The sequence below is a fragment of the Meles meles genome, chromosome 10, assembly GCF_922984935.1.
Source record: "Meles meles chromosome 10, mMelMel3.1 paternal haplotype, whole genome shotgun sequence".
In the NCBI taxonomy this organism is placed as follows: Eukaryota; Metazoa; Chordata; class Mammalia; order Carnivora; family Mustelidae; genus Meles; species Meles meles.
This window is the reverse complement of record NC_060075.1, coordinates 66,943,029-66,965,411: the sequence shown is the minus strand read 5'-3', so window position 1 is coordinate 66,965,411 and position 22,383 is coordinate 66,943,029. Positions and strand designations below refer to the sequence as shown.

The window sequence follows — 22,383 nt, the reverse complement described above, 5'->3', positions numbered from 1 at the left end:
TTGGCTGAAATAACTAGTTAAAAATCTGTGATTAAACATATAAAACACTGCTCTTCATAGAAGTTTCTGCAGCTATAGAATGTTTCACATTTGTGCTGTCTTGTATAGCAGCCAGTAGCCATGAGCCACATGTAGTTACTGAGCATTTGAAATGTGCTAGTGTGACTGAGGAGCTGAATTTTTAGTTTTATTTCATTTTCACTAATTTAAACTATTGGATGTGGCTAGTAGCTGTTATGTTAGACAATGTAGTCTGTAGAATGTATTTTGCAAACTAGAGCATTTTTCATACTACTTATTTTAAATTGATATGATTAAGATGAAATTACTTTTGGGGGAGTATTTTTTTAAGTTGATAGTGTGATGACTATAGTTAAACAATTTATATGCATGTAATTCTGCATCCACATGACTGAGAAATCTTCTAATAGTTTTACACTCTTAAAAAGCTGCCTGTTTTCCTAGCTAGATTTTAGGAGCATAACTGTTCCTTTGTAGTGAGTTTTTTATTTCTTTTGTGTAGCTAACACTGCACTCTGAAGTAATCAAATAGGTTTTCACATCAGGTTTTTATTTTAAGATTTTACTTATTTATTTGACAGAGAGACAGAGGGGGAGAGCACAAGTAAGTGAGCGCAGGCAGAGGGAGAGAGAAGCAGGCTTTTTCTGCTGAGCAGGGAGCCCAATGCAGGGCTCGATCCCAGAGCCCTGGAATCATGACCCGAGCCAAAGGCAGCCACTTAACCAACTGAGCCACCCAGGCACCCCTCACATTCAGTTTTAAGAAAAGAATGATAATATGAAGAAAAAAGGTCTTCTGTGAGAGAAGAGACCTCAGATGTAGTTGCATTTGCCATTGGCATATTAAGATAATTGTGAAAGTTTTGTGGCTGTTGATTTATCTCTAAGTTGGAGATATAGCTTATGTAAATGTCTTTTGAAATTTGAAAAAGTTAAGAGTTATACAGAATGAAAACAATTCCTGTTATAAATGTAATTATTAAGTAATTATGGAACATACCAGAAATTTCACTCATTTTCTGTGAACGTACTTTTGAGTTTTAAACATTGTGATCCTTAATCATTTGCTCTTTGACAAGAGTAATGGTTACACTTGACAGAAAAATATAAGTAATAAGGTATATAAATTCTCAAAAGTTTGACAAAGATAAGCTGTGATAGCTGAATAATTTTAGAATAGTTGATTATTAAAGATGTGACTACTTGGTAGAGGGGGTGCTAAATTTTTTCAGTGAAGTTTGACTTATTTAGGCCTGAACTTGGGAAATTTTAAGAACTTAGTTCTTTGCAGACAACTTATTTGATATAGTAATACCTCTTACCCTTGAACTTGTCAGCTGAATAAACTCTTTTGCTTCACCAAATAGCTTCGCTTTGGTATTTGAACTGGTTAACCAGTTTGTGTTTTTATTCAACTAGCATTTAATTGTTGGTTTTATTTTGTAATAGTATTACTTTTAAGGGGTGGTAATTATTTAAAAAGTTATTCACAAGCATTTTGAATTATATCAAGTGGAACTGATGGTTCTTCAGAAGAAACCATATAGCATCAACCTCAACATAAGGATTGATTTTTTTCAGGGCGCCTGGGTGGCTCAGCGGGTTGAGCCGCTGCCTTCGGCTCAGGTCATGATCTCAGGGTCCTGGGATCGAGTCCCGCATCGGGCTCTCTGCTCAGCAGGGAGCCTGCTTCCCTCTCTCTCTCTCTCTCTGCCCTGCCTGCCTCTCTATCTACTTGTGATCTCTCTCTGTCAAATAAATAAATAAAATCTTAAAAAAAAAAAAAAAAAAGGATTGATTTTTTTCAGTATGTAATAGTTGTTTTTTAAAGCTATATATATTTATTGTGCTAATCATTATCCTTTGGCTGTCTTTAGTGATTTTACTTTCTTTAATTTACATTACACTTTTCTCATATCTTAAGGATGATATTTTAAACAACTCCTAAATAGTCTTGCTATTTTAGTGTTTTATGTTACATTTGGGTATATGCAGTGTCTGTTACTGGTTGAATTATTGAACATGAAGTTTTAAGTAAAAACAATCCTCTTTTCTGACATGTAGCTCAAGTTCTTTTTTTAAAAAGATGTATTGCTTCTGATTATAGTAAGTTCATTTAGCTGACCATTTTTCTTTGTCATTTTTATAATTTTATATTTTCATTTAAAGATGCTGGATGTTTTTCAAAAAAGAATACGATTGCTAACACTCTTTCCTGAATATAGGAAGAACAGTACAATCAGCCCTTTCGCTAGCTAGATATTTGACATGTAGGTCATCTGTAATCCCACTGCTTCTGAGCTAGTTCTGTTAATCTCATTTCCATCTATTTTACTTAGTAGAAATGCCATTTTATATTTAGTTTGGCCGTTCTCTTTAAAAGCACCAATATGTGTATCTTCACAGTTCTCTTTGACTTGATAACTTTAAGTTATTAATGTTAAGGTCAAAAAACAAATGTTTTGAGTAACATTACTCAGAGATGTCAGAGATTGATCATATCTAATCAGAATATGACAGAATGCTTTAAATATTTCACGGGTCATGAAAATCTTAGCATTTAAGGGATTTTAGTGTTTAGTATAACCTCTTAACTGGTATGTGCTAAGATTTTGAAATATGTTTGAGTTGCTGTGAGATTAAAGAGTAGAGACAGAGTTCCTTATTTTATTATTTTTATTATTATTCTTTTAAATTAAAGACACCTAGCTGTTGGGCAGAAGAGGGAGCAGAAAAAAGGTCACATCAGCGTTCTGCATCATGGGGGAGTGCTGATCAACTAAAAGAGGTAAGTTTTTCTGTTTTCAGCCTATACCCTGTTTTAATCCTAGCAAATTATCTTACTGTTTCCGAATATAATGGTATTTTCTTTTTTGTGTGCTAACCTTACCTCTTTCAGAGTTTAAGGGTTGCTTTTCAGGTTGTTTTCAAGTCTGAGTTTACTGTATTTGTGCCCTTCATATTGTTTATAAAATATTTATTATGCAGCCATTCAACTTGACCCTTTTCAAAGTGAAGTCTGGTTGTATGTAGCAGCCTCTATATCTTGTTTCTTTTAGCCATCTTCTCTTCTTACTTAAGCTCTCTTGTTTTTGAAAAGTTTTTTTCTGCTTCTAATCGCTTTTTTGTAATATCCAACATGGTGTTGCCCTTTGAGACTCAGTAATGCAGTAGAATCCATGTTTTTTAGGAATAGTTTTTGACTCTTTCCTTTATTATCAAAACCTAAATTATGATAATCTTTATGTATACTTTGAACTATTTTCCATGATAGTGTTATTTTTTATCCATCTAAATTCTTATATAATTATTTTTATTAAATTACAGAGAATAGAGTTGAAAGGTCATCTATTTCATCTCCTGAATAAACGCTCCTTAAAAATGTGGTCGTCTAGTCGATTATCATTCTCAGGGAGAGAGGTTCATCACTTTGCAAAAGAACCAAATGAGTTCTATTGTTTTAGCTTAAGTCATTAATTTATTTTGTATATTGAACTCAAAATTATACCTCTAAGTTTGATTCTGCCTTTTGTATCAATATCAAGTAAGTCTGTTTTAAATATTTGAAAGGCTAGCAATATTTTTTTTTTTTTTTTTCAGGCTAAAGATTGACTTTTCTCTCAAATATTTTTCATATGTCATAGTTTCCATACCTTTTAGCATTACTTTCATATACTGTAGGTTATCAGTATTTCTCATATACTGTGGTGTCTGGACTGAATAGATATAATCGGTTAGCATGATTTCGCCTGTGACTACACTACATTTTTAGCAACTTCTTTATTTTATTGATGTAGGGAAATCCTCAGCTTTTCTATATACCCTGTACACAAGCACATATGCACAAAATGAGTTTTTTCCAGAAGCAATAAAAAAGAAGGGAGGGTGAATCTAATACGTCTGGTCTAAAATAGTTGCACATCTGTGCATAGAATATGAATAACAAAAAAGTGAACTTACAGTTTTATCTCAGAGGTAAATACAATCTCAAAGTTATAGCCAAGATTTGGCATAGTTAAATTTTGGACTGCAGCAACACATGATATACACTATTAAAAAAGGAATGTCTGAGGTGACTGAGTGAGATATTTGCTTACTTTCTCCACAAAGGAAACATAAAGCTAGACAAAACTGTCAAAACAGCTAATTCAGTGCTCTGGAAATCAACCAAACAAATGGAGACTTTATTCATGAAAAGCCCTGAACTCAAGGTATAAGACAACACAAATTTGTGGTGTTATCTGGTGCGACTCCTCATTCCTTCTACCTTATCCCCAGCTTTGTTGGTGTGGCATTTCAACCAAGATGGGGCAAGCCTTGAAAACTGGAATCTTTGTAGCCCTTGCTGGAGAGAGAGCACTTGATAGGAAGTGAAGTAGATTAAAATAGTAACCAGGAGGACTAGTGACTTCTCTAGTCTAAGGTTTGTTCCAGTTTGTGGCAAGTAACAGACTCATGAAGTAGCAGGATTTTATGGAGAGCTCTAGAAGATAAGATAGTCTTGGGGGATTGAAAAGCTCATGACATATCCCAGGTTGACTGGAGGCTAGAGATATGCACAGCAGAAAATGAATAAGCCACCCATGCATCACTGGTTAGTGGAAACTAGGAGATATGTTGAGAGGAGATTCAAGCAGGCCTAGTGATAAAATCTGGGGCCATCTTGTGAAAGGTTCAGACTTTGAATGCACTCTCCATTCTGCATACAAATCCCTTCCTAGGAGTGGAAGCCTTACTGGATTGAGATAATTGAATAAAATTTGTGATCAGTCTTTAGTCAAAAACTAAGGCGAACACTGGAGACCAGCTTGAAAGATCATAAAAAGAAAAATGGGGTCAGGGGGAATGGAGTAGAGACATCAGTGCAAGGGAAACAGACTTCTAGTTCATCAAGATGCTAAAACACAAACTGACAACCACCACCCTCAAGGAAAATTAAAATCAAGAGTTGCTATAACGTATTATTTAAAATGTCCAATATCTAATAAAAATAAATTTAGAGATATGCAAAGAAACAAGAAAGTACGACCTATACTTTAAAAAAAATCACTAGAAATTGTATCTAAGTGTCCCCATATGTTGGATTTAGCAGACAAAAACATTAAAGCAGCAATTGGAAGTATGTTTAAAAAAAAAAAAAAAACACAGAAAACCGTAGTTAAAGCAATAAAGTAAAGGGTGATAGTGACTCAACGAATAAGGAATTTCCACAAAGAGATAATTATTATAAAAAGAAACAAAAACTCCAGAGTTAAAAAATATAGTAACTAAGTTTACTCAATGGACTCAATAGCAGATTTGACATGGCAAAAAATAATGAGTGAATTTGAATATAGGTCAATATAATTTATACTCCTTGAAGAATAGAGAGAAAAAGATTGAAGAAAAGTCCACAGAGCCTCAAAGGCCTGTGAGAAAACCTTAAGTAGATACACATATACATAATGGGAGATCCGCGAGAGGAGTTAAAAAATATATGAAGTGATGACAGAAATCTTTCCAGATTTAATGTAAAACTATCTGTAAATTCAAGCTCCACAAACCCCAAGTTGGAAAACACAAAGAGGACCTACATAGACACATCATAGTTAAACTATTGAAAGCCAGAGTAAAAGAGAAAATCTTAAAAGCTGGAAGAACAAAAAATGACTTATTAACATATAGGGAACTGAACTAATAATTACCTTTAATGGCTGACTTCCCATCAGAAACAGTAGAGACCTTACAGCTTGACGTATTCAAAATGTAGAAAGAAAAAAAAAAAGTCAACCAAGTATTCAATATCCAGAAGAACTGGTCTTCAAATTAAAGGTGAATTATTTTCAGATAAACAAAGATTGTGAGAATTTCCTGCTGCTAGATGGTCTTATAATAAATACCAAAGGAAATTTTTCAGGCTGAAAGAAAATGACTCCAAATGTTAATTCAAATCTGTAAGAAGAACTTAAAGAGTATTGAGTATGATAAATGTTTGGGTAAATATGAAAGAGTCTGTAGATATATTTTTCTCACTTTCCACATTTAAAATACATGTATAATCATATAAAGCAATAATTATAATACTGTTATATTGGATTTATGACATATATACATGAAATGTATATATGGCAAAGTACAAAAGGGGGACAAAGAAATGGACAAGTACTAGAGTATAGTTTCTGTTCTATTGGAATTATTATTTTGAAGTAATGTGATAAATTAAGATGCAAATTATAATCCCTAGAACAGTTGTTAAGAAACTAACTCTGAAAAAATAGAAAGTAAAAAATATAGAGGAATTAAATGGTACACTATAAGTATTTATCACAAAAGAAAGCAATAAAGGAGGAACAGAGGATAGAAAAAGGTGTGACATAAATAGAAAATAATTAACAAAGTAGCAAAAGTAAATCCAACCATATATGAATTACATTAAATATGAATGGACTGAACATTCTACTTAAGAGGCAGAGACTGTCAAAACTGGAGAAAAACACAACACTCAGCTATATATTGTCTGTAAGAAGCACACCTAATGATAAGAAAGCTTAACTGACACAATAGACTTTAAGACAAGAAGTGTTACTGAAGACAGACATTTCATAATGATAAAAAGGTCAATACACCAGGAAGATATAATAATCATAAATTGTGTATACATCTAACAATGGCCCCCAAATTCATGAAGTGAAACTATGAAAGGAAAAATAAGGTTTCTACAGTAATAATTGGAGATTTCAATACCCCATTCTCAATACTTGATAGAGCAACTAACAAGACACAAAATAAGAAGATAGAAGATTTCAACATTATCAATCAACTTGACTTAATTGACATATATAGAAAATTCCACCTAGTGACTTCATTCTTTTCAAACATATGGGAAACCTTCTCTAGGTCATATAGATCATATGTTTGGCCATAAAACAAGTCTCAGTAGAGTGCAAAAGATGAAATCATGTAACAGAAATCTGACAAAGCTCCAAATAGTTGTCAATTAAAAATACAAGGGAAATTTTTAAATATTTAATGAATGAAAACAAAAAACTTAGAATTTGTGTGTGCAGATAAGGCAGTGCTTCATGGAAAATTTATACCTTTAAAAGCATATATAAGAAAAGAGAGAAAACTGTTAAATCAGTCCTAAGCTTCCAGCTTAAGAAACTGGAAAAATAAGATGAAACAAGACCAAAAGAAAGCAGAGGAAGGAATTAATAAAGCATACAGCAGAAACCAACAGAACAGAAAAATGTTAGAGAAGAATCAGTGAAACTAGAAGTTGGTTCTTTGAAAAGATCAACAAAGTTGACAAAACTTTAGCTAGATTGACCAAAAAAAAAGACATGTATTACCAAAATCAGCCATGAAAGGGGTGAAATTACTACCAACCTCACAGAATTTGAAAGTAGTATAAAGGAATATTATGATCAATTTTATGTTATCACTATAGAAACTAAAGTAAAATAGATGACTTCTTAGAAAGGCAAGTTATTAGAGACAAATTTTAAAAACTAATTTAAGAACAAATAGAAATAGACTTCTAATAAGTAAAGAAATGGATTAAGGATTAAAAATCTTCCCACAATGAAAATCCCAGGATCAAATTTGGTAAATTCTATCAAATATTCAAAGAAGTATTATTAATTCTTCACAAATGCTTTCAGAAAATAGGAAAGAAGGAAAACTTCCCACTTTACTTTGTCAGGCCAATTTAACTTCAAAGCCAGGACAAAGACATCTCAAGAAAATAAAATGGCAGATTAGTATCTCTCTTGAATGAAGAAGCAAAAAACCTTACCAGAATATTAGCAAACCAAAGCTAGCCACATATGAAAAGGATTATATACCTTGAGCAAGTTGGATTTGTTCCAGAAATGCAAGGGTGGTTTAAGATCCAAAATTCAATTAATGTAATACACTATCTTAATAAAATAAAGAACAGTACTATATAATCATCTCAGTAGAGGCAGAGAAAACATTTGCCAAACTCCTAACATCCATTCATGATAAAAATCTCTCAACAAACCAGGAAAGAAAAAAGAACTTTCTCTGCCTGATAAAGGGCATTTATGAAAAAAACAAAAACCTACAGATCACATCCTATTCTTTTTTTTTTTTTTAAAGATTTTATTTATTTATTTGACAGATCACAAGCAGACAGAGAGAGGGGGAAGCAGGCTCCCCACTGAGCAGAGAGCCCAACGCAGGGCTCAATCTCAGGACCCCAAGATCACGACCCGAGCTGAAGGCAGAGGCTTACCCACTGAGCCACCCCCGCACCCCTATTCTTTTTTTTTTTTTTTTTAAGCAGTCTCCGCACCCAACCTGGGGTTTCAACTCATTACTCTGAGATCAAGAGTTGCATGCTCTACTGACTGAGCCAGCCAAGTGCCCCATCATAATCATATTCATTCAGTTCAATGGTGAAAGCCAGAATGTTTTCTTCCTAAGATCAGGAACAAGGCAATGTCATCCACTGTCACCTTGTTACTACTTCTACTGGTATTACATAGGAGGTATTACATAGTACAGTCAGGCAAGAAAAATAAAGACATCCATATTGTGAAAGAAATGGTAAAACTTCTTAATACCCACCACCAGAGCACTGGGTGTGGTGTATAAACAATGAATCTTGGAACACTGAAAAAATAAATTAAAAAAAAACAAAAGATAAAACTACTCTTATTTACAGAAAACATGTAGAAACTATATTTAGACTGCTAGGAAATATGCAGATACACAGACAATACTAAAACTAATAAACGTGTTCTGCAAGATTGCAGGATACAAGATCAGCATACAGAAATCAGTTATATTTCTAGATCCTAGTTAGGAATAGTCCAAAAAAATAAGAAAACAATGTTTATAGTTGTGTCAAAAAGATGAAAATACTTGGGAATAAATTTAACAAAAGCAATGTAAGTTTTGTACACTAAAGACAACAAAACATTGCTGGAAAAAACTAAAAATTTAAATAAATGAAAGACTTTGTTCATGAATTGAAACACTCAATATTAAGATGGTAATTCTCCTCAAATTGATTCATTGAAATCCCTTTTAAAATGCCACATTTTTTGGTTTTGGTAGAAATTGACAAGCTAATCTTAAAATTTATGTGGAAATGCAAAGGACTTAGAGTGGTCAAAAGAATTTATTTTTGAAGATTGATTTATTTATTTTAAGGAAAGCATTGGGAGGGAGAGAGGGAGAGAAGCAGGCTCCCTGCAGAGTGCAAAGCCCAGATGCAGGGCTCAGTCTCATGAACCTGAGATCACAACCAGAGCCAAAATCAAGGGACAGATGCTCAACTGACTGAGCTACCCAGGCACCCCCAAAATATTTTTGAAAACAAATTTAGAGTATTTAAATCACACAATATCAGTATTTATTATAGATCTACATTCATAAATTCAGCAGAAGAAAGATACATGAATAAGTGGATCAGAATTGTGAATCCAGAAATAAACCTGTATATTTGTGCTAAGTTGATTTTTCACAAAGGTACTGACACAGTTCAGTAGGAAAGCACAGTGTTTCCAACAATTGGTGCTGGGATAATTATATTCTGTGTGTAAGGAAAAAACAAACAAAAAACAAGTCCTTGACTGTCACATTGAAAAAAACTAACTCAAAAGGAATCATCGTTCTAAATATAGGCTTTAAAACTATAAAACTTATAGAAGACCTTGTATTAATCAGCAAGGCATTTTTAGATTGCAACACCAAGAATAAAGCCATAAAACAAACAATAATAAATAATAACAAATTCATTAAATTGAACATTATACTTCAAAAGACACCACTAAGGGAATGAAACCACGAGAGACTGTGGACTCTGAGAAACAAACTGAGGGTTTTGGAGGAGAGGGGGTGAGGGGTTGGATGAGCCTGGTGGTGGGTATTATGGAAGACACGTATTGCATGGATCACTGGGTGTGGTGCATAGACAATGAATGTTGGAACACTGAAAAAAAAATTAAAAAAAAAAGACCAGGTTCAGACTGGAGGAAATACTAACAAATCCTATATCTGAAAGGGCTTATATCCAGAATATATAAAGAACTCATTAAGATCAATAATAGGAAGACAAGCCAACTTAAAAATGGATGAGACAATTGGATAGAAATATTTCATCAAAGATCTATGCATGGATGGCTGATGACCACATGAAAAAGTGTTCAACATCATTGGTCAATTGGCAAATGCAAATTTAAACCATAAAATACACCTACACACTCAATACAATGACTATAAAAGATCAACAGTGCCAAATATTGGCAAGGATAAAGAGAATCTGGAGTCCTCACGTGTTCTTGGGAACATAAAATGGTACAGCCACTTTGGAAAACAGTTGTCAGTTTCTTTTACAGTTAATCAGAAACTTAGCATATAACCCAGCAATTCAATTCCCTAGAAATCTATATAAGAAATGTGAGAACACCTGTCTAGATTGAGACAGATACACAAAATGTTTATAGCTGAGTCCACATATGCATGGATTGGTAAATGGAGAGACAAAATGTGGTGTATTCATGCAATAACATACTATTCAGCAACGAAAAAGTAAAAATACACTGAATATCAGCAATGCTACAGTATGAATGAATCTCAAATATGTCATACTAAGTCAAGAGTCAGCAAATTTTTTCTGTAAAAGACCAGATAGTAAACATTTTAGGGTTTGTGGACCATATACTCTCTTGCAACTGTTCGACTCTGCTGGTATAGTATGAAAGCAGCCATAGACCATATGGGATGTTCCATAAATTTTTTTTACAATAACACATGGCAGGCTGGATTTGTCCTTTAGATTATGACTTTCCAATCCCCGCTAAGTTTAAGAAGTGAGATGACTAAGACTACATATTATATTGGTCCATTTAATTTTGAAATGCCAGAAAAGGCAAATTTATAGGAGGGGGAGAAAGCCCACTTGTGGTTGCATGTGGCTAGGAGTGGGGCTGAAGGAATGCTGCAAACAGACTCAAGGCAAATTTGGGGGTGATGAAAAGTTATAAAAAGTTATAAAAGTACAATGTGATTATTGTCATACAACTCTACATAATGATTAAAACTTACTGAATTTTTACCCTTATAGTCAAGGGAATATCAATTATATCTCAGTGAAGATGAAAAAGAAAGGAATAGATTTAAAAGACTGGTGGGTTTTTTGTGGTATACCTTGAAGATACTAAGTGCCATGTGATATATAACTGAGGCTAGCAAACAATAAGAACACATTGGTAAAGACAAAAAGTGAAAAGAAGAATAGTTACAATAGATAACAGAATTGGAATTTGAGAAAATTATGAGAAGATAAAACTATTATTGAAAGCCTTATTTTTAAAAATTGCCTACTAAAATTGTGTTATTTAAAAAAATAACTTTTGACCTACTTCCTTGAAATAGGATCAAAGTCAAAAGTACCGCGTGTCCTCTCTTCCTGAGTCACATACATACTCTCCCCCCCCCACAATAATTTGAATCAGGGTTTCAGATTAAAATGTCAGTGAAAGCACCTGTATAATCTTCTCCACTTTGCTCCAAGTTTATGAGAATGTGATGTGAAAATTTTTCAAAGAAATAAGTAACTACGTTCTAGTTACATTTAAGACAAAACCCCTGCAGACCATGAGTAGACAGGAAACCCTTAGTAATGAGTGGCTATTGATGCTGTCTGGCTCACAGAAACCTGGGTCATGTGGGCCAGGGTTTTTAAGGCAAACTTAAGAGAGTATAGGTTGCTAGACATTTTAAGAATGCCAAATGCGTCTTGCAAATGGTAGGAGATTGGAACTGGGCTGTCTGCATAAAGCAGGGAAATGGGACCATGTTTCTAGGCCATAAAACTAGACCTGAAATAACTCCACCTGACACTGTTGTTGTTTTCCTGTGAGCCAAAGAGGCAGCTATGCAAAAATGGAAATGGTAACCATATGTTGTATGTGCATGTGGCATCTGGAATAGAGCTCTACCCATGTGGAACCAAAGCCCCATTCTTTCTAATTTAAGACCTGCTCCGGAGTTGTGCAACTCCAGAGGGATAGTCTGAGCCACCATGAAACAACATGGCAGGAAAGAGCTCACAAAGGATAAAACTTCCACATAAGGTGTGTTTGCAGGCAAGTATTTTAGGACATGTGTGGAAATCTGTTACCACAAGAGACAGCAGATACATCAAATGGGATCATTTACATGCAAAGAAATAGGAATAAGAACACAATCTCAAAAAAAGCATTTAAATGTAAAAATGCTTAAGAATTTCAAAGGAAAAAGTAATTGGCAATAAGCAAAGGAATAAGAAGAGGCAGAATGATAAAAGACTGATGACAAATCTTGTAAGTAACAAAAATTGATGAAATTGAAAATAACAAACTCTTTGGTAGATTAAATTCACATAACAGAAGACTGAATTAGTGAGTCAGAACTCTCAACTGAGACTTGTCAGTCTGGAAGAGCAAATCTTCTAGAATATAGAACAAAAAGATAAGGAGGTTGAAAACATGAAAGAGATGTTAAACATGGAAAACAGACCAAGTTAGGGGTTCCAGGAGGTAAGAATATTCTGTAAGCATCTTGGAAGAGAATTTTTTTTTTTTTTTAAGATTTTATTTATTTATTTGACAGAGAGAGATCACAAGTAGGCAGAGAGGCAGGCAGAGAGAGGAGGAAGCAGGCTCCCTGCGGAGCAGAGAGCCCGATGTGGGGCTCGATCCCAGGACCCTGAGATCATGACCTGAGCCGAAGGCAGCGGCTTAATCCACTGAGCCACCCAGGCGCCCCGAGAAATTTTTTTAAGGTTGAAAGTTTGCTATATTTGAAGAGCAATTGGAAAAGCCCACTAGTTTCAGAGGATAAATAGGACAAAGGAAAACTCCCTGCCTTAAGTGTAGTGTCATGGATTGTAGATGAAGGACACACACGCACACATTTCTTGCAGTAAGGAAAAAAAAGCAGGTTACCTACAGCAGAAATGGCAGATTATCAATACATTTATCAGAAATTATGATTGATACCGGTATACATGAAGTTGTGGGTTGTGTTCATGTTAAGGAAACTAAACCAAGGGAAGCATTTTCCTTTATAAAAATACTAATTTTCCTCCTCTGAGTTATGTTCCCTGGAGGGTTGTCAACCCAACTAAGCAAATATGCAAATGCACTTTTCCACTTGTTGGAAATGTGGCTCGTGCTTATAAAATACAATTTAAAGTTCATTTATAAAGCATAAGTAGAGTTTAAGGAGTCTGTAACTAAAGGGTAAGGGTTTAATTAACATGACTTTTTATGGTACTTCATTTGTATATGTTTAATAGAGTAAAAGAGAAGAAAGGGAAATCTTGAAAATAATGTCTTAGCATATATCATCAGCATTTGGTGGCACCGCATTTGTTCATGGAAGAACATCAGATAAGTAAGTCTGTATACCCAATAGTGTGTGAAGGATCTAGAATTTCAAAAGAAACAATAGGTACAATCTACTTTGTAAAGAACTTAATTACAGGGGCGCCTGGGTGGCTCAGTGGATTAAGCCGCTGCCTTCGGCTCAGGTCATGATCTCAGGGTCCTGAGATCGAGCCCTGCATCGGGCTCTCTGCTCTGCAGGGAGCCTGCTTCCTCCTCTCTCTCTGCCTGCCTCTCTGCCTACTTGTGACCTCTCTCTCTCTGTCAAATAAATAAATAAATAAATCTTTAAAAAAAAAATTTAAAAAAAAAAAAGAACTTAATTACACATTAGGAAAAACAACCAAGACCTTAAGGAATAATCACAAAGGACTTTATGTTAAATCCCAGTGTCCTTATTGAGTAAGAGAAGTTTGTCTCTTGCCCATGGTGCAAAACTAGAATCTGATCACTGTTACAACCCTATGGTCCCTTTGAGCGAGCATGCTTTCTAGTTTCTTAAAATAGTAGATTCCAGCTGCTTTTATGGTTCTAGCTACTCCCCCTGTCCTAGCTAGGGCCTTACTATGATTGGGGGACTTCCTCTCTGAAGTGATCAGGGAACCTCCCCTTCTGTTTCTTCTTCTTCTTCTTCTTCTTCTTCTTCTTCTTCTTCTTCTTCTTCTTCTTCTTCCTCTTCCTCTTCCTCTCCTTCTCCTCCTCCTCCTCCTCCTCCTCCTCCTCCTGCTCCTCCTCCTCCTCCTCTTCCTCCTCTTCTTCTTCCTCCTCCTCTTCCTCCTCTTCTTCCTCCTCTTCTTCTTCTTCCTCCTCCTCTTCCTCTTCTTTTTTTTTAAGATTTTATTTATTTATTTGACAGAGATCACAAGTAGGCAGAGAGGCAGGTGGGGTGAGAGTGCAGGGGAGAAGCAGGCTCCCTGCCAAGCAGAGAGCCTGATGTGGAACTCGATCCAGGACCCTGGGATCACAACCCGAGCCGAAGGCAGTGGCCTAACCGACTGAGCCACCCAGGTGCCCTCCCCTTCTGTTTCTTGCTTGCTTCTTTCCTCACTCTATAGCCGCTATTTCTGACTCCTCTGGAGTTAGAGCTTAGGGGAGAAAGGGGGAAGTAGGAGGAATAGAAATGTGACTTCTTGACTGGTTTATGTATAAGATGCCTTAACATCCCCTGGGCTTGACAGATTTTTAAAACTGACTTTCTTCGGTAGAGTGATTTCATGGAGTATCTGGAGATCCCTTGTTGCTATACATCTGTTCCCTACTGTTCTGTCTTTCTGGGTTTGTAATTCCCTTACTCTATCCTTAGCCTCTAGATTCATAGAAATAACATTCAGTTTCTCAGCTGCCGAGTCAGTTCACTGTTCAAGGCAGCCCTCTCATGTAGAACCAAAGACAACTCTGCACAGCTCTTCACTCAGATTTCCTAAATGGATCCTGGTAAACTCTCGTACATTTTTTCTTCTTTTCTCTTCTTCTTCTTTTTTTTTTTTTTTTTTTTTTTTTTTTTTTTTTTTTTTTGGTCTGGTTAATGTCTAGGAGTTTAGGCTGATTCTAATGCAAGAGTATATCTCTATCATCCTTGTTCAACATTTTCAGTATCTAGAGTAGAAGTCAGATACCCGTCCATCGTGTCCTCTTATCTGTAGGGAACATAAATCGAACTTTCCAAAGTTGTTTCATTGAAACTTCTTTCTAATCATTTAAGAAGTATTTCCTCTTAGGTCTTAGATTTTACTTTTTCCTACTTAAAGTGTAATAAATTAGCCTTTTACTCTTTCATGGATGCTGGCAGAAGGCATGAAATGCCTTGATTAGAGACAATGGACTTTGTTATTTCCAGCACAGCAAGTATCAAGACTATCAAGTTTGCCTTGTTTCCCCTGAATCAAGTCCCATAGGGTGATGGGGAGAGCCCAAATGGATTCAAACACATATAGTAGGTCACGTTACAGGAGAAAAATACAGAGCATGGGGGAATCTACTATTTTTATATTAAGCAGTTAGCAAACCTGCTCTTTTTCCCCGGGGGTAATAGTCCAAGAAAACATAAATAATACTGTTATATTGTTGTTTTGATTTTTTTTTTTTTAAACAGTCTCTCATTTTGATAGAAATTGAAAAAGGTGGGTTTGCCATTCTTAAGTCCTTCAGGGGAAATAAAGAAAAAGCATGGTTGCTTCATTATCTCACCAGTAAGCTTTTCTTTCATTAGTAGGATAGTTTTTCTTAGATGGAACCATCTGGAGCAGTAACTGAAATGACTAGGGATATTTCTCACATCTGATCAAACCATGATAAAAACATATTACTGATGTGGTCTTCCTTTTTTAAATAAGCAAAATAGAAGTGTCTGTATATATACCTTCTGCCCTTTTTGTTAATTTTTGGTATTAAAATTTTTTATCATAATATACCAGGGGGAAATAACTGCAACAATATTTTCTCTGGACCTAAATGACAACAGTCTGCAGAATTTTGAGTATCCCTGTGAACTCAAGGGAATTATGTGATAAACTCTTAAAAAATACAAATATTTATCCAGTAAAGTCTCTGTCTATACCCATACTAAATTGAATTAGAAAGATGTTTTAAAATCTTTTCAATATTTAAAATTTGCTCCAATAAGAATTTTTAAGGTCATACAAACTGCTTGTCAAAAAAACAGACACCGATCAGTAGGTTAGTATGTTAATGGCTTCATCAAATTTTTGTCCATCTTTATTTCAGTTTCACGTCTTGCAATATCTTCAGCATTAAGAAAGGAAGTTACTTTGCAAGTGGTTGAGATTATGAGCTAATACACAGTGACTGGTAATTACTTGCAGTTGAACATTAACATAGAATTACTTCCAGCCGCATTGGTAGGTAATAGAAAGAAGTTATAAATTAAAGGCTAGAGGACTGGGTCTGCCGCTTACTAGCTGTGTTACCTTACGTCAGTTACTTTATTTTTGAGAATGTGTCCTCATCTATAAAGTAAATATAATAATATGAGATCAAGCAGATTTATGAACTAAATGTTTTTTAAATGTTTGTCTGGTGTTATTTACATGCCTCTGTTGACAAATATGCTTTATTGGTGGCTGTAAATATAATTTTGTATTAAGACTTAACATGTATAAAAGTCCCAAAGCTAGCTGTCTCTGTGAGGATGAGTTTGTGTGTGGGAGTATCTCTGTTCCTGGGTTAGCAGGTGTGTGCGCGTCTGCACATGCAGACTAAGGCACGTCTGTGGGCATGCAAGGGTAGATGTGCACACAGGTGACCTGTGTTTGCTCTTTATGGATGTTTGTGCATGTATTGCCTGTGTTCATTTCATGGGGCTGAATGAATAACAATTAGTTTCTTAGGATTTGCCTATTGGCGCTTTAAAAAAAAACAGGAAAATAACTCAAATTATTCATATTTATAGAAAGATCATAAGAAGTTTTAGATTGTTATTTTTGATGTTAGATTAGGCACTATTGCATGTTAAATTTCTTTGAACACTGACAGGGATAAATTTGTTTTTAGACTGCAGAACCTTTGTTTTGAGACACTGATCTTTATAAACACTAAAGTTTGTCAAATATTCCTTTTGTTCATATAAAGGGGAATGACAGCTTGAAGTTCATGACTTTTAAAAATGTATGTACAGAAAAAATTCTGGGTTATTATCTTTTATAGTTGTTTCGGGGTTTTCTTTTTTGTTAGTTTAGCTGTTGTCACATTTTTCTAGAGTTTTGTTGTCTCCTGTAAGTTATTAACTTGTTTCTTTAGGCGGTACAGAATAATGGTTAGGAGAACAACTCTGGAATTCTACTTCCTAAGTTCAAATATTTGTTTCACCACTTAACTCTGTGACTTTCAGTAAGCCTTTTAACCTTCTGCCTCAGTTTTCCTTGCCTATAAAATGGGGATGATAACAGTACCTATTTCATATGCTTTTATTTAAAAATGAACAAGATAATTTACATAAAAATTTGCAGAAAAGTGGCATAGTGCCTCCTTCTTTATTTTAAAACTAGCTCTCTTCTCATTTTTTTCTTCTCCTCTCAAAGTCCCAGGACCCTGCTTCCTTTCCTACTGCTAGCTTTTAGTCGTTTTGACTTAAGATTTCTCATTTCCCTGACCTACTCTGGAGTAGAAGTCATTGTGAGAAATCTTTCTCTCCCTTTCAGTGTCTGAGGCGAAGGTACTCAACCAGTCTTTTGAGTCTGAGTTTTGTTTTATTTTGTTTTTAAACTTCAACAATAGTGGGGAAAACTAACAGGACAGAAAGAGCAAATGAATAGGGATGATGTTAATTAGGTTTACAAAAATTTACAATAAAATGTATTCCTAGTTCTCATATTTTAAGTGGGGCCAGTCTCGGATTTTTCTTCATCTAGTTTCACAAATGCTTTAGTCAGTTCTTTGTGTTTATGCTAATTCTTCTCTCTACACTTATTATTTCTTCTTTGTGACCCAGGGTCACTTATTCCCTGGCTTTTTTAAACTTTGGAGCTCATGTGCTTGAAATCCCTTTCATGTTTAAAGAGGTTCCTCTCTCCTTCCCTCTCAATATTTTTTTCGTTCAGCTTCACTGAGCTATAATTGACCTATAACTTTGTGTAGGTTTAAGGTATGGAGCGTACTGATTTGATAGATGGATATACTTACCACCATAAGCTTAGTTAACGCATCTGTCACCTCACATAATTACAGTTGTTTTGTGTGTAGTGAGAACTGTTAAGATCTATTCCCCTAGCAACTTTCAAATTGCTGTACAGTGTTGTTAACTATAGTCACCATGCTGTATGTTCTATTCTAGAACATATGCTAGTAACTGGCAGTTTGTACCCTTTGACCACTGTTGGCCATTTCCTATCCCCCATCCCATCTTTGGCGACCTGCTCTTTGTTTCTATGAATTTTTTTTTTGAGGTTCACATATAAGTGAGATCAAACTATATTTTCCATTGGCTGATTTATTTTACTTAGCAGAATACCCTCAAGGTCCATACTTAATTTTTTTTTCCCTAAGGTCACAGAGTAGCTAATGGAATATTTAGAAACACAAAGATAGATATATCTATAGTTTAACTTAAAAAATCGAGTCAGTAAAACTTAATGTTCCCTTTGTAAATGAGGTTGTGTGGGCATTTCAGCATAGTGACTGGGGTGGGTAGATGCCCTGAAGTGAGGACTTCTGTGCAACGTGATGGAATGTGGGCCTACGAGGCTGTCTCAGGCAGAGCTTCAGAGCTGTGGATGAGGTAGGATGGGTTGTGTATGTGTATGTCCCTTCCTCCCAGAGACAACTTTGTTGTCTACTTTCCACTGGTTCTAAAGTCAACTCTGCACTGGATTCAGATGGCTGTGGGCTCTTGAGCATCAAAGGAAAAAGAGAAGGGAAATTCTAGGCAAAACTATGGAAGATGAGAGCGTTGGCCATTGTTATGTAGGCCTGCTCCTCTTCCGAATGTGCTTGTAACCAGTGTTGTAACCAGCACTTTGTTCTGAAGCAAAAGAGGACTTAGGGTGTCTTGCTTTCATGTTACATAGTTCTTGACAAAATTTATAATCTGAGTATATATGATTAGAAAGATGGCCTCCCTTTTATCCTAATCTCTGCTGAATCGAAAACAGTGTAGCTATATAATATTTCAGAAATGAACAGTATTATGTGAAAACTGTAAGGTTGCATAGTTGAACTGGGTATTCCAGGCAAAGTAAGGTGCTTTTTGTTTTCAGCGTTTTGTTAAAGGCTGTTAAGAACACAAACTTTTCTGGCTTACTTTGATGTTTCTAGGCCTTAAAAAAATAGAGTGATTAGGATTGATCAGTTTTCAACTTATTTTAGTTTATTTTTGAAGATTATTTTTAAAAATGAAAAATTATAAATTGCCTTGATTAATCTCTAGGGATTATGGGCTCTTCTGTACAAGCTCTTGCCAGTTTTGAAACAACACTGAAACATCATTAGTATTCAGAAAACACTATTTTATACCTCTATCCTAATTAAATGACTTGTACAACTTGAAACCTGATTTATTTTTTATCACAGAAAATAATCTATCTTGATTTACAGTGATTACCTACTAATTTTGATTCCTGTTCTCATGAAAATTAGTGCTCTCCAGAAGAAAATTATGTCATGTCAACAGAGCAGGGAACACAAAGATTAACATAGATAATCTTATTTGTATATATTTGCAGCAACATTGTATGAGAGGTCCATTAGCTACAAAAGAGCTTTAAAAAACTGAAGGAATCTTAAAAAAAAAAAACACCTAAAAAACAGGAAAACAAGTGAAGGAATCTAAGGATCTTGATATAAAAGAAAGGACATAGGGCCACCGTTGGCTCAGGTCTTGATAAGCCACTGCGGTCGGCTCAGGTCCTAATCTGGCTTTCTGCCTCTGCCTAGCATTCTGCCTGCTTGTTCGTTCTCTCTCTCTCTCACAAATAAATAAATAAAATCTAGGAAAAAAAAAAAAAAGAAAGGGCATAAACCATTCCATTGTTTAGGTGCTTTATTTTCTTCCATGCTATTTGTCTTCTATTGGCCATATGTGAAAAATGATTTTTTTCTAGCAACCTGTATACTTTAACTCTTGAGCATTTGTAGGTTTTAGTAGCAACTGTCTATTTTGCTTCTTACTGCCATGGTTATCCAAGGTAAGTATTTAGCTAATATTAAAATACAGTGTACTTTTGCTTTAGGTCCTTGAGGAAATCAGTTTATTTTGCAGACTTTACTTTTTGTTTACACTTGGCCTAAGTAGGTAAATATAAAACTGGGCTCACTATAGGTATTCAAGGAATAACTGTTAGTTGATTAGTGTCATCTTTCCTAAAAAGAAAATAATGCCAATATTAAATAACCTCCCCAAATTCCTAATTATTCCCTTATAAAATGCCCAGGAATATTTTACTCCTGGTCTGGCTATTTAAAGCGGGTTATACATCATCTAAAATATATGAATTTTTTTGAGTTCCAGCCAGGTTGGTGTTTAGTATAAATTGTTTCTGTTTGAAATGTACCTTCTGGCAATACTTATGTTCCAGTTTTGAGCTTATATTTAATTTTGAAAAAAATTTATTCTGCCACAATAAATTCTAAGGAAGATGTCCTACAGTGCTGTGGAGGCATGATAGAATGAATCCTTTGTCTGCTAAATGTTGCCATCGTAGGCTATACACAGTTGGAGATGGGTCTGGTGGTTGCATTTCTGTAACCTCAAACACTCTGGACCAAGGACCCCCAAGTGCTGATGCATAGGGAGATGCATATACAGAACCACAAAAATCGGTCTGGGACAGGCACAGGGTTCTGTATTGGTCAGGACTTAGAGTTTGGGGGGGGGGTTGTTGTTCTGTTTTTAGTTTTTAGTTTTAGTTTCCTGGGTGATTCCAAGAGACTTTGTGTGGGGACCATTGCTCCAAAACAAAAGTGGGCACAGTTTTCAATTCAGCAGACCCTTAATCACATGCCAGGCACTGCACCATTTGATTGCATTTGTGATCTTGGTTTTTTTATTATTATTATTATTTTTTCATCATGATAACTATACTCTAATTCCCATCCCCTCTTTTCCCCATCCCCTGCCCTCCTCCCAGACTCCTTTAAGAGTCTGTTTCTTGGTTTGTCTTTCTTTTTTTCCTTTGTTTCTTTTGTTTCTTAAATTCCACATATGAGTGAGATCATATGGTATTTGTCGTTCTCTGACTGACTTATTTCGCTCAGCAGTATATTCTGTAGCTCCATCCATTTTGTTGCAGATGGCAAGATTTCATTCTTTTCTATGGCTGAATAATGTTCCAGTGTGCTTGTATACCACATCTTCTTTATCCATTCATCTCTCAGCAGACCCTTGGGCTGCTCCATAGTTTCGCTATTGTAGCTACTGCTACTATAAACATAGGGTGCATATATCCCTTTGAATTGTTGTTGTATATTTTTTTGGTAAATATGCAGTAGTTTAATGAATTCCAAGCCATATTGCAATAATGACTTTTCTTTTAAACCTGGGAGTATTAACGTTCAGTTGAGGAGAATACACTCTAAGTCATATTTATTTTTAGAAGTTGTAATTATAGCCAGTGTCCATTAACAGATGAATGGATAAAGTAGATGTAGTGTATATCTGTGTATATATATCTGTATACATATCTCCACTGTAATGTTATTCAGCCGTGAGAAAGAAGGATATCCTGCCATTTATAACAACAAGAATCAACCTTGAAGGCATTAGGCTAAGTGAAATAAGTGAGGCAGAGAAAGACAAATATTGGGGCGCCTGGGTGGCTCAGTGGGTTAAGCCTCTGCCTTCGGCTCGGGTCATGATCTCAGGGTCCTGGGATCGAGCCCCGCGTCGGGCTCTCTGCTTGGCGGGGAGCCTGCTTCCCCCTCTCTCTCTCTGCCTGCCTCTCTGCCCACTTCTGATCTCTCTCTGTCAAATAAATAAATAAAAATCTTTGGGGAAGAAAAAAAGTTTAAAACAAAAAAGAAAGACAAATATTGTGTCATATCACTTATATGTGGGTTCAAGAAATGTTGAACTCATAGAAACAGTAGAGTGGTAGGGCACCTGGATGGCCCAGTGGGTTCAAGCCTCCGCCTTCCACTCACGTCATAATCCCAGGGCCCTGGGATGGAGCCCCGCATAGGGCTCTCTGCTCAGCAGGGAGCCTGCTTCTCCCCCTCACCCCCCACCTCTCTGCCTACTTGTGATCTCTGTCTGTCAAATAAAGAAAATCTTAAAAAGAAAGAAAGAAAGAAACAGTAGAGTGGTGATAGCTACCAGAAGCTAGAGGGTAGAGGAAATTGGGGTTGTTCAAAAGATACACACTTCCATGGAAGTTATAAGATCTATAAGGTCTAGGGATCTAATGTATAGCATTTTGATTATACTTAATAATATGGTATTGTATATTTAAAAGCTGCTAAAAGAGTAAATCTCGACTGTTCTCACAATAAAAGAAACAGTAATTATGAGGTGGGGTAGAGGTATTAACTA

At 35.5% G+C, this 22,383-nt stretch overlaps 1 protein-coding gene across 1 annotated transcript in view; it reads left to right on the top strand.

Moving 5' to 3' along the window:
* GLCCI1 (glucocorticoid induced 1) overlaps positions 1-22,383 on the top strand; it is a 103,057-nt gene that overhangs the window by 53,353 nt on the left and 27,321 nt on the right. The window contains exon 4 of the mRNA XM_046020256.1: positions 2,723-2,809. Within this exon, the coding sequence (XP_045876212.1) occupies positions 2,723-2,809 (87 nt within the window). The remainder of the gene's footprint in view (positions 1-2,722; positions 2,810-22,383) is intronic.